Here is a 12,395-nt window from a genome sequence, read left to right on the forward strand (position 1 = left end):
TCCGTTTAATTATGATCAGATCAGAACAAAATAGGAGCCATTGATGAATTCCACATGAAGGACAAGTTAAAATCGACTAATTATTCCAGTTCTCATTCTTTTTGAATGGGGGGGATGTCACACGTACTCAAATTTTATTCAGAAAAATATTTTTCACCGAGTGAGCGAGCTCTGTATGTCTGTCTTTTGTAAGGTAAAATGCACAGTACATCAGTTAGCACTTGCCTGACGGCCTCTTCATGCTCATACATGAGCGCCTATCGGGGAAAGAAGAAACATGAAAGAGAAACATGTGCATTTTAAGATAGTTAATGTCAACGACCGTAAGATAGGATCATGGGAATCGGAATTTATAGATTTATTCTGAACGCAAATCACATCTTTATACACATTTACTTTTGCATTGCCAATTTTCCATGAAAACTCATCACATAATCTAGATGTTTCATCTAGACAGCATCACCTAGCTTCCAACTTAAATTTATTCACATACTCCTATTTATATAACGATCATATTTACAACTTCCCCAAAACGCTAGGGTAGCTAGAAAAATTGGGGGCGCCCTGCACCATGCCTGGCACATTCTTTCACGGTCTTGGAGAAGACACTTTTTTAGTTGTATGAGTCAATGGCCAACCTCGTCTGTGTTTCACATCACAAGTTTGTTCTGTGTTTGCGAGACTAAGCAGGTGGTTCGGAAGGACGATTAGCCCAGAGAGAGCTCAAAGCTCGCAAGCGTTGGAAGTATTCCCCTAAAGCAAGCAAGCATCGAGCTGCCTGACGAATTGTAAGGATTCGAAGAATTTGTTGCAAGGTTTCCTGCCGAAGATGATCAGCCTGTTCCATATAAGGCTTAGATTAATTTTGCTAAAAGCCTAGACACAGCTTTTCTAGAATCAAAATGCACTTAGAAGTAATTATGGTATTTGTCTGCGTGCGCTGTGCAATGGAATAAAAACACCAGTAAACTTGATCACCCAACTTCTATAGCTGCCTTCCTAGTTCCGAGATCGTTCTTCCTAAATGTAAAGTCATAAAATGACTGCTCTGTTTGAAGAAAAAATTCCACGTAAGTTTAAGCCGAGAGGCCTAAACTGAAGGGTGAGTAGATGTGAGACTACTTGGAAAAGGACAGTTTTCTTGGCAAAACACAGGCATGCAAATTACAAGTGTGCTTGGATCATAACATTCATTGAAAAGGATGGCTATTAGGAGAGTGAAGTTCGATACCTGGTTCACAAAGCTCACCAAAGCTTCCAACTTCTCCACTGCAGTAGCCATCTGAGGAATGTAAGTTCCGTCAACCAGTTGTCCGGCTGCAACAGTTTCAGCAAGAATTTGCTGAAGTCTGTCCCTACCTTGTGAAAGTGCATCTTCTGCTTGCTGGCATGATTGTCCAAGGTTATAAACATCCATTCGTTGCTGCTCTGTCAAGGGTTCAATCAAAGGGACAAGAACCTGCAGTTAAAAACAAATTCTTCAATATACATTATCTGTCAAAAAGTTACGCTGACAACAGAGATTATCACATCTGAATCAGGCAGGCCAGCGATATGTAATTCGTGACAAAGGAATGAAGTCAATACAAAATCTAAATGCCACCTGATTTGACTCCACTCTAGAACAACTACGGAACATCTGGTGAGATATATAGATATGTAAAAGGATTCTTATTCTAAGAAAAGAGACAATATCCAGAGGTGGCAAGGGTTTTACATCACTTGCTTCAAATAAGATTAGTAGTATTAATTGGATGCCAGTGGTTCAGATAGAAGTCCTATTGACCTCCAAAATCAATTACTATGAAGTAAGGGAACTTGCATAAAGATCTGGTATTTGAAAACAAAGCCATCCAAATAGAAAAAGCAAACTGTAGAATCATATATTCGAATAACATAGAAGGTACGTTTGGGAATTGGGAGGGGAGGGGAAGGAAGGTCAAATGATAATCACCCTTCCCATGGTTTGATAAAACTTTCTCCTCCAAAATTTCCCAAATTAAGAGAATTTAAAACTATAAAGAAGTGGAGGACTTCAAAGGATTTTGGATGGCTAGACGAAAATCTTCCATTTTTCTGCCCCTCTCATAATAAACGCCTGAAGAAAGGAGAGGTTTCAATGAAACCTTTAATTCTGTTCCCCTCCATTTTCTCTTTCCCAATTCCCAACAAGAAGCTTCTCTCTCTCTCTCTCTCTATATATATATACACACACACACACACACGCCAAGACATGGGAGCATTAAGATGTTAAAGGTCTCCAAATATACTTTTCATGTAGCCATTAGCCATTCGAAATGTCATAAATTTATCATTACTTGTTTATCTACAGAACCCTAAAAGAAGATGGGAACACATCCTACTTTTATTAGAATCAATTATGTTTAGACCCTACTGATTCTATGAATAAATCTCTCATCTTAGGTCTTTTGCTTGATATGAAGCATTACCTTCAGAAGCTCAGATGGGCGGAATCCTCCAATCCACAAGAAAAACCGTTCAGCTGTTGTTTTCCACATGCCAAACAAAACATAGAAAACATCCACTTTTGCGGCTGCTGATTTCATGCGGAAAAGGTCAGAATAGTGATTCATTATACCATCTACAAGTATTCTGAGCTCTACATCACTGATATGAGCATTTAAAGCAGTTCTCAGTTCACAGATTTGTCTATTTTGTTTTTCTACCCAGTGCCCATACTCCATCTCAAAGGTTGCAATACCTGCAGAGTTGTGTTTGACTCTTTAGAATGCAAGAATTAGTTGGGAAAATGAAGTGTATGATGCAAGAATTTTGGGAACACAGTAACAAAAACAAGAATTTAGATTATGGCTTTGCATGTAAGTGATTTTACTCATAGAACAAAAAGTCTTAAAAATACGAGTATTATCTCAGCAATCAAGATATGGATTAATGACAAGAAATGACAAAATTCAAGAACAATGATTTAGCAACAAAATAACAAACCTGAATTTACAGATCCAGCAAATACCAGATTATCAGAATCCAATCTACAACCTATAAAAGATCCCTGCAGTTTTGTTTCCTCAAAAATTAAAAGAGGAAAAAAAAAACAGATGTTGATCAATAGAAAGCAAGGTGCTGAAAAAGCTACGAGTGAAGTTCTCTGTACCTGCTGTCTTGCTCGGTCCAGCTCTTGCTCTAACTTGATCAGCTTCAAACGACTTGATTCTAATTGCTGAACATAAGCCTACAAGGAAATATCAGAAAGCATATCTAAAGTCATGCAAATTTCATAAAACCTTTTATATATATCACATATCTTCAATGCAAAACCTTTTTCCGTAGACGACTCTTACGAGCAGCCTCTCGATTTTGTGCAAGGCGTCTTTGTATCTGCATGTTTCATGATGTTATAGTCCCATCTCAGATGCAATCTAAGCATCAAACAGAAATATGGAAAGTATGAATGCAGGCCAGATATCCAAGATCTGGACGCACAGGACATAGTATTCTGCATCAGGCACAGGTTCCTTAAAGAACCCAAAATGAGTTGGGTCTAGCAGGCCTTCAATTTTCACCCTATGTTTGTGCATAAAGCTAAAAATGAAAATAAATAAAATAAAGGTGTGCCCTCCCTTGTGGTAAATCATCACTGGCGATTCTGTCTTAATTGAAATGGTTTGGGAAAAAAGACATCAGATTGAATAACATAGTACAAATGAACTAACACAGGCAAAAAGCCTTTTGCATAACATGCTTTTACCTTTTCAATAGACTTATTAGCTTCTTGGTCATAATTCCTTGGAATTCCGAGAATACCATGAGAAGAGTCCTCTGACTATTATCCAACAGAAATTAATTCTCATAGCAGAAAGAACAAGCATTATATTTGCCAAAAAAATATATAAGCATAAATTCTGTAAAGCAGCACCTGAGTATCTAACTTCACATCTGCCTCACCAATTAAAGACATAGATGCACTTAAACTACAATTGCTTTTGAAGTTTTCTTCCCACATGCTAATCTGGTGGATAGGATCATATACACCCATCCTCCTGGTGGAAACAAACTGTGTGGATGTTGAATTCATGCTCGCTGGACTGATTAGTGCAGAAATTCAATCAGCATTACACACAGGTGTTTTCCAAGAAACTGCTGTGAAGAATAAAGAAAATGGCAAAATGCATTGAAGTTAACAATCATTAAAAGTTAGTTTAACTTAAAAGAGTAATAATAGAAACATTGAAAAAGCAAAATCAAAACTAATAGAATCAACTTCCCATTTACATTAATGGACTGACATGGTTTGATGGTACAAAATTGTTAAACACGAAGGAAAATCATCTGATCTAAGCATGATGTAACAATGCACTAACAGAAATTTATGGAAATACAAATAACAATCATGGGATGACTCAAGATAAACAAAGAACAATTATCACAAGGACTGAAAGGAAAGACAATGCAAAACAGATCGGTTTGATTAGTAAGAATGCAGGAAAATTTCAAGTGTATGATGTATGGTTTATCCCTTATAGGTAAAACACAGAGAAAACACTGACGGTGCCTAAAATTTGCTGTCAATTTAACCCAGCATGCACATGCCCTACAAGCCCACCCTAACCAAAATGCTGTCCAGCACAAAAGATAGTGTCTAATTACGATCATCAGCTACCATTGAGATTAATTTTTTAATTAAAACAGATTTATGAGGAAAGAAGAAACCTTCCAGAACTGGAGTAAATGTAATGGATACAGTTTCTATAACAGAACTGCATAAAGTAAATATTTCAGTTTCTAAGACATATTTATCCCAGATCTTCAGCCCTGGCTACGATCGAGATTTGAAATGATAAGCAGGTAATGATAGAGTAGTCTAAGTTAGTCTTCTCAGATGTGCCAGCGTTAGAGGAGGATGAGGAGTGGAAAACATTAAGTTCTTGAAGCTTAGAATCAAGCAGTCTCGCTATATGGCATCATTCTTTCAATTTCAGTGGTGATTGAAATACAGTGAAAGGGGGGGGGGGGAGACAGAAGTACCTTTGGTTTTAGATAAATGCTAGGAGCATTATCTGGGACCGGTTAGCATTTAAAAGAAATGAAGCTTTCGTTTGAAGAAAAACCCTGATGCTAAATGAATAAAGATAGCAAATATAAATATACTCATGCTTTAGTTTCTCCCTTCATCTTAGCTTGTCTCAACAACAATAATAACACTTGACAGTTCTAGAAAACCGTTTTCAAAGCTTAGTTCACTTTCATTCAACAACCAAAATACCATTTTCGGCATTGGAAGCAACTTCAATCCCCGGTGATAGTTTAAAAGACGAAAGAAAAGTTACTGGACGAAAGTACCAAGGGTCATAGAAAACCAAAAACTGCATTAGCAATTACCTCAAGACAACACATCAATTTCATGAGGGGAGTCATTAGATTTTGATTCGTATGTAATTCCTTGTTTTCCTTGGAATTTAGTTCTCTACTACAATAGAAATAGAAATGGGAAGAGAAGGGGATAAAAACCGCACCTTTAATTAAAAGCTACTTTCAGAAGCTTTTCCCGCTCAAATCCTGTCAACTTGTCACTTGATGAACAACGAAACCGCAACGAAATTCCTTGGACCCCAAAGCAAGGGCTATCCTTTGCAAGACCTAAGCCCCCAACATGATTGACAGGGGAACAACGCAGCTTAAAAGAGAGCAAGGGACCCTTGAGCTTCTAATTTAATTTTCTTTTTCGTCATATTACACCAAATATATTATAATATCAGACTCACTGTTTCAATCGATTTTAGTATATAAAATGAAGATGCATGATTGAACTTGGAGACTTGATTTTGTTATTGTATTTATATTCTGCGTGTCATCGTGTGATTCTGATAGTCACAGAATTCACAATAAGCTAAGCGAGCAGTCATCGTCATATTTCCACTACCCATTATATTGCGCACCAGGTGGATATGGTGGGTGCATAGTTCGCACCCCTTTCAGCGATTGGATGACGTCACATACCGATAAGGCCAGTGGTCGGAGACTTGTGGGTCACCGGCGAGTGAAAGAGATAAGACAGGGACCCAGCCAGAAGTAATGGGGCGCTGGTGGGATACGCGCAAACGCGCAAAAGAATAGCGTTTGGAATTTGGATCACAGTGCCCGTGAATTTAGTTACTGTGATGCAAAGTTTTAAAAAGCCGCTGAGGTCAGGCCCAAAAAATAAAAATAAAAAAGGCCGCTGAGGCGCTGACCGGAAAAGTGAGCACTTCTCAATTTTTATGGCAGGCAGTGGAATTGGTTAAATAAAAATTAATATTAAATACATCTATAAAGTACATATATAAGGATTAAATATATAATATGTCTAATTATTAATAAAATAACATAACATAGTCATAAATTCACAATATGATAAGTTATAAATTTATAAATTATCAAATATAAATAAATTTTTAATAATTATATATTAGTAAACTCAAAAGTACTTACATTTATAATTATAATTGTTAGCATCTTCTTAAAAATTGATCTCAAATTAAATTTTATACATGTAAAAGGTTCAAAAAAATGAAATTAATTTTTAGCATGGGTCTAATTTTTTATATTATATTTATAACTATTCGATATTCAGAAAATCAATGGTTTCTAGTTTAACTCCGATCCTACCCTACTCAACCATAAAAATGATTTTTTTTGTTAAAATTAAGCCATTAACAGCTTCAATTGTCGGTCCAACTGGTCTAACAAAATGATGCTTTAATTAAGAAAATTATTATACCAACCTTTTATTTTTCCTTGATTTCAAATTAGATCCTTGTAATTGTTATCAAGTCTTTTATAATTTAGTCTATTAAACATGCTAGTCTCTTGGGATTAAAATTATTAATAAATAATTGACATTTTTAAAATAAAAATAATTTTAAAATTTATAAAAAATTGATTTAATATTTCTGGACAAATAAAAAAATTGATTTAAGTACAGAATATTTACATTTTTATTAATTTTTTAAAAAATATTATTTAAAAGATACAACCTAATTATTTAAATTTTGAGTTATAAAAATTATATAATTAATTCTAAAATTATATAATATTTTATTAAAAATGTAAAAGATTAATTTTAATCATATTATATATTAATAATATAATGTAATTAATACCTATATAATGCTTTTTCAGAAAAATTAGAAGGACCTACAAATTAATTTGTCTTTTAAAATTTTAAACAAAACTTTTTAGGGAGAACACGAATAAGATCCCAAAAAATTATTAATTATAATTAAGGACTACAAATTGTTGAAATTTCAATAACAAAGCATAATTTTTACTGTAAATTAAAAACATTTATGAGTTTACAAATTTTCCCTCACTTGGAAAATTTAAAAAAGTACCGTTGAAATTAATATGATTGATTGAAACTATTATTAATCTTAATTAAAAAAATTAGGATTCATGCTCAAAAATCCGCCAAAATTATTTCTGAATATAAAGTCAATCACCTGTGAATTTTTATACTTGTTAATGTATAGGTAAATCTCTTAAAAAATTAAAAGAAAACATAATTGACGTCACTATCATGAGTTGGGACTATTATCAATCTCAATTGAAAAAATCAAGATCTCAATTGCTATAAGTCGTGATTATTAAAATTATTATTATAAATTGAAAATATTGTTAATCTCACTCTCAAATGTGGATTCTAGTTTTTTCAATTTAAATTAACAATAATCCCACTTCGTGAAATAAATTTGTAAGCTCATATATGTTTTGAATTGCAGATAATTAATGATCATGATTTATTATTGAATTTTCAATAATTTGGACTCCCTGATTATAATCAATGATCTTATGAGTCTTTAATTGTCATGTTTGCTGACTTTTTTTCTGAGGTGTGAATAGGGACTTGGATTAATTCTCATAAGGATGCATGAATCAATATTAAAATAATAGAATAAAAAAATTACAGCAGTTCGCATTATCTACCAACCATTAAGAATTGAGAATGTTTTTTAAAACTCTGTATAATATATGAAAACACGGTCTGACTTCCAATAGTGATAGTTGCTGGCAAATGGATATTGAAAAGTGAAGTTTTACATTAAATAACTTTATAAAAAGAAAATGCATATACATGCAAGAAAACCATAGACGGATTTGACTAATATGTGACATGAAGTTCAATTGTACCATGTACTCCTCTAGCCTTGCTTATAGGATAAATAAAAAAAGATTAATTGTGACTCTATTCATAAAATAATTTACTATTTTTATGTTCATTTTTATTTTTTTCTCTCTTATTAAGTGATAAAAAATACTAAAATTAATTAATTTTTTTTATCATAGGCAAGTGAAAAGTTATTGAATTTTAAGATAATATTAATGAGAATTAAATTTTTTTTTAATTTTAATAAAATATATTAATTAAAAATAATTTATAAATAAGATCAAAATACTATGAAAATATACTCATCAGGCCCATTTTTTCCCCTGTTAGATAACAATGGATAGTTGGGTTAAACCTCAAATGGTCTCCTCATCCTAATTCCATTGCACAAATTTAAATGGTCCGGATCCCAAGCGAATAAAAAAATAAGGAGAGGGCACGGAATAAAAGGAAGAAACTGGCCTTTCAGGTAACGTCGGGACGAGACACATTTTGGGTCCTCAACGTCCCCTAGGGGCCCTGTTGCATCATAGTTTTTAATTTCAACTATTGTCGTATCATCTTCGTATTTATTTTCTATTATACATCCGCATTGAGAAATATTATCCTCAATTCCACATGAGAATAGACATGACATCATCCCTTGGCATTTATGAGGTAGACGACGACCTTGCTCATTGGCCCAAAAACGAACCACAAAACAAAAAAGAGAAGTGGAATCTGCTTGGCACTGTAGTGCTGGTTCAAGTCTTTAACCATCTTTGGATAGACCCAACGGTACTGGTGACGGGTGAGACAGGCTCATCATTTTCCTTCTTGAAAATTCGCTTTGCTCTTCGTTCCGCCTTCTCTTTCACTGTTTATATGCCTGCTAGTGCCTGCCTTTTGCCAGTATTTTATTCTTTTAAAAAAAAATACAAGACAATAATTATTCCCAGGATGTCCATCTATTGATAAACTTGAATAGAGGTAAGAAGTTTCACAATTTAAATCTTGAGATTTTAAATTAAAATAAAATGTGATGTACTCCTATTGCTTTTTGTCCATTTATTCTCTTCGCCAATTTTAAAGGAGCTAATTAGTACATAAGCTTACTTCCTTGAATGCATGGATGTAAGTGACTAGCCGGGTTTGCATCAAGATTTGTCTTATTTTTGCTGAGAACATTATAGCAGCTTGCTAATTCGTTAATTTAATTTGTTATTGCAAAAGAAGAAAGACCGAATATTGGTTATTCCCATCGTTTCCAAAATTATGTGATCACGTAATCATTTCAAGTTTCGCAATAAATAATTTCCACAATCACATGGACATTTCACTCTGATGTGTATTTGAATGATACACAATTTTAACTCGCAAGAGCCCAGATACATACATGATGTTATTGCCTCGTTCTCATTGATTTTTTAATAATAAAATATTCTCATCCTATTGATGGTTAATTATATTTATTTTATCATTAGTCTAATTATGAAAATGACCAAGCTGACATGAAGTTTCAACAGACGATAGTTTTATTTAAAGCATAATATTTATAACTTTACTTTTAAAAGAACAATTATTGATACCATGCCGGTAAAAATACAGTAGAATGATTCAAACCTTGGGAATGTAAAAAAAAACAAAAAACAAAAACACTAAAATGGTTGTCTTTAAATGAAATTAACAATATCTAAATTTGAATTAATCAGCAATCCTTGTTTTGTGGGTATGGTTGTATACAAATAGAACTAAGAGGTAAATTTATCTATGAACTATGAGTTCAAGAGCATAAGCAATATTATACCATTTTGAAAATGTTAAAAAAAATACTATAAAAAAACAAATTTGACGTTGCACACATTCATAAAACTATAATTTAAGAACAAATTTGTCTTCTGAACCTAAAAATAATTGAGTTGAAATAATATCAGCAAGGTATAAATTTTATTTATATCGAAGTACCATTAATAAAATATAAACAAGTCATGGACGCTCTACATGATTATATTATTGAATCCAAATCAAATCCGCATCCTCGTCCTCATCCTCATCCTCATCCTCAATATTTACAAAAGTAATTGCATATAATGTATGAGGATATGGGGGTGTGATGTAACAAAGTGAGAGGACAGAGAAGCAGTACTCAAGCATGTGAGATGAGATGACAAACGTACTTGGGATCAACAAACAGCCCCGAGCCGATTGCGTCACCAATAACGCAAATCCTATTTAAAAATATTGATGTTCAAGCGCGTAGCGTGGGTGTGGCATCTTATAATATATTTAATAAGAAACGATAAGTACAAATAATTATAATTTTATAGAATTATTAGAAAATAGATGTTGGCGTCGATGGTGTGTATAAAAGCAACAAGACGATTGTGATGTGGGCATCATTGACATTTTCAATTGAATACCAAGCCAAACGAGACGTCACGCAACGCAAGTGACCCCCAATTATTTTTGTTCCTATTTGCAGTTCTATTCCCCAGTGCGATCTAGTGATGGTTGTCACTAAGAATGGCTATTAAGGTTTCATTGGTTATAGGGGCAGAGTGATGATTTTATTTTAAGTTTTTAAGCATTCGAAATTTAAAAGCATGTAATATGTATCAATATAAAACGGGTGTGACTTCTACTGCCAGTCCCTCCTTCCTAGCTCTGCCATTGGCTGTTTATAATTTTAGATTCTACAATAGGAGGAGAGATCAGCACTTTGACCAATATGCAGATTATGAATATTCGTGGGTTTACATAGTCGATGTTTTACACGAACTTAAAAAATGTCGAACGAGATCAAACTCATCTACACTCAAAATTCATGGCTGCTTCATATGATGTCTTTCTCTTTGCGTCAGGGAATCTTCGTATTCTCAGTCACATCAAGCTTCCTTGTTTTTTCCCAGACAATCGAGCCAGCGGCGATTTCTAGAAAAGCTTTTCTTTATGTCTTGCGTTTACGTGTTTTAAATTTATTTTTACCACTGATTCATCTGTGGTTCCGAATATATTCTATAAATATGTGGACTTAATTATAAATGCGGTTACATTCACAACAAAAAAAAAAAAGCACTATTCTTCGCATCAAAAGACATTCATGTTAATTTGACAAATAAGTGGTGAGTTCTATTCACGCTTAACGTATGATTGTCAGTGAGGTTCTTCCTATTCCCACTAAAAATTTTATATCCAAATTAGTGGGATGCCTGGTAGCCAGAGATCGTGAAATTGCCACACCCTTTCTAATTTTCTAATCGAATAAAACAACCACGATTGTTGTCACCGGGGGGAAAAAAAGTTAAAAGTGTGGGTAATAACAATAGTCTACCAAAAGTCAAATATCTTATTAGAAGTAAAAAAAATAAATGAGTAAATTATTTTTTAAATTTTAAATTTAAAAAATATTATAAATTTTAAACTTATTTATTATATAAATTATTTCTGTAATTTTTGAATTCGTAACACTCCAACCTTTTATGGTAAGTAAAAGAACATTGACAATTAGTCCTCAAGAGAGAGAAGGCTGTTTGACTGAATGCCACACGTTTGAAATAGTAAACTCCACCACTATAAAGTAACGGCCATTGCTAAAACGTTCTTAACTTATGCTCTGTATTTGTCACATATAGATACATTTTATCATAACATATTAAGGATTTTAAACCCTTACTATAATAAAAAAAAATACCTACCATAGTAATTAGAAAAAATATATTTTTAAAATATTACCAAATAAATAAAAGACTTACTATAGTAAAAAAAACACAAGTTATCATTTCAAAATCTTATTATAATAGAAAAAAGTCTACCATAATAAATAAGAAATCAAAACATTTAATTAAAACTTACCATGGCAGAAAACAATTTTTCATACAATACAAATATATCCTAAGATCATCAACGATAGTAAAAAAAGTTCTACCACAATAACAAAAGAGTTCAATTTCTAAAAAATTAGCCTATCATGGTAATGTAGAAGAAAAATATAATAGAATACTTAATGTCAAAAGGAGGATCCCAAAACTATTAAAATACTAAAATCATAATATTGATTTAAGACACTCAAATTTAAGGAAGCATAATTTTCAAAGTCATAATTGTTCAAATACAAGTTAAAAGAGGGTAAAAAGGAAAAAAAAAGGGGGCTTTTCTAGAAATATTTAAAAGCACAAGGGTAAAATTGAAAAAAAAAAGGCTATACACCGTAACACACATTGGCCATGTTACAACGGATGGCACAAATGCATCAATCTCACATCTATATAGTTTATTTTGGCGAATAAGACACTCA

At 32.9% G+C, this 12,395-nt stretch overlaps 1 protein-coding gene across 10 annotated transcripts; it reads right to left on the bottom strand.

Annotated features, from left to right (window-relative positions):
• Positions 1-329: 329 nt before the first annotated feature.
• Positions 330-5,874, bottom strand: LOC129319896 (transcription factor TGA4). Of its 10 annotated transcripts, none has more exons than XM_054964994.1 (10): positions 5,742-5,760; positions 5,493-5,616; positions 3,896-4,116; positions 3,728-3,802; positions 3,298-3,357; positions 3,134-3,211; positions 2,968-3,046; positions 2,451-2,722; positions 1,232-1,459; positions 330-838 (listed from the first exon to the last, which is right to left on the bottom strand). In XM_054964994.1, the coding sequence occupies exons 3-10, from the start codon at positions 4,052-4,054 to the stop codon at positions 683-685; spliced, it is 1,107 nt and encodes a 368-aa protein (XP_054820969.1). In that variant the 5' UTR covers positions 4,055-4,116; positions 5,493-5,616; positions 5,742-5,760; the 3' UTR covers positions 330-682. The 10 variants fall into 10 exon arrangements, with proteins under 10 accessions (XP_054820969.1, XP_054820972.1, XP_054820973.1 ...); XM_054964997.1 differs by having other exon boundaries at positions 3,896-4,119; positions 5,742-5,759; XM_054964998.1 differs by having other exon boundaries at positions 3,896-4,064; positions 5,493-5,867.
• Positions 5,875-12,395: the final 6,521 nt, after the last annotated feature.

The sequence above is a fragment of the Prosopis cineraria genome, unplaced genomic scaffold, assembly GCF_029017545.1.
Source record: "Prosopis cineraria cultivar Desert tree isolate PC_DT_omini unplaced genomic scaffold, ASM2901754v1 PC9, whole genome shotgun sequence".
NCBI classification, from domain to species: domain Eukaryota; kingdom Viridiplantae; phylum Streptophyta; class Magnoliopsida; order Fabales; family Fabaceae; genus Prosopis; species Prosopis cineraria.

What these genes read in the sequence shown, in the direction of transcription:
- LOC129319896 (XM_054964998.1), bottom strand. Translation starts at nt 4,054, where the DNA reads ATGAATTCAACATCCACACAGTTTGTTTCCACCAGGAGGATGGGTGTA. An exon ending in CTAATAAGTCTATTGAAAAG is followed by an intron (nt 3,358 to 3,727) that starts GTAAAAGCATGT and finishes TGAAACATGCAG; the next exon opens with ATACAAAGACGCCTTGCACA. An exon ending in TGGTGAGCTTTGTGAACCAG is followed by an intron (nt 839 to 1,231) that starts GTATCGAACTTC and finishes TATATGGAACAG; the next exon opens with GCTGATCATCTTCGGCAGGA.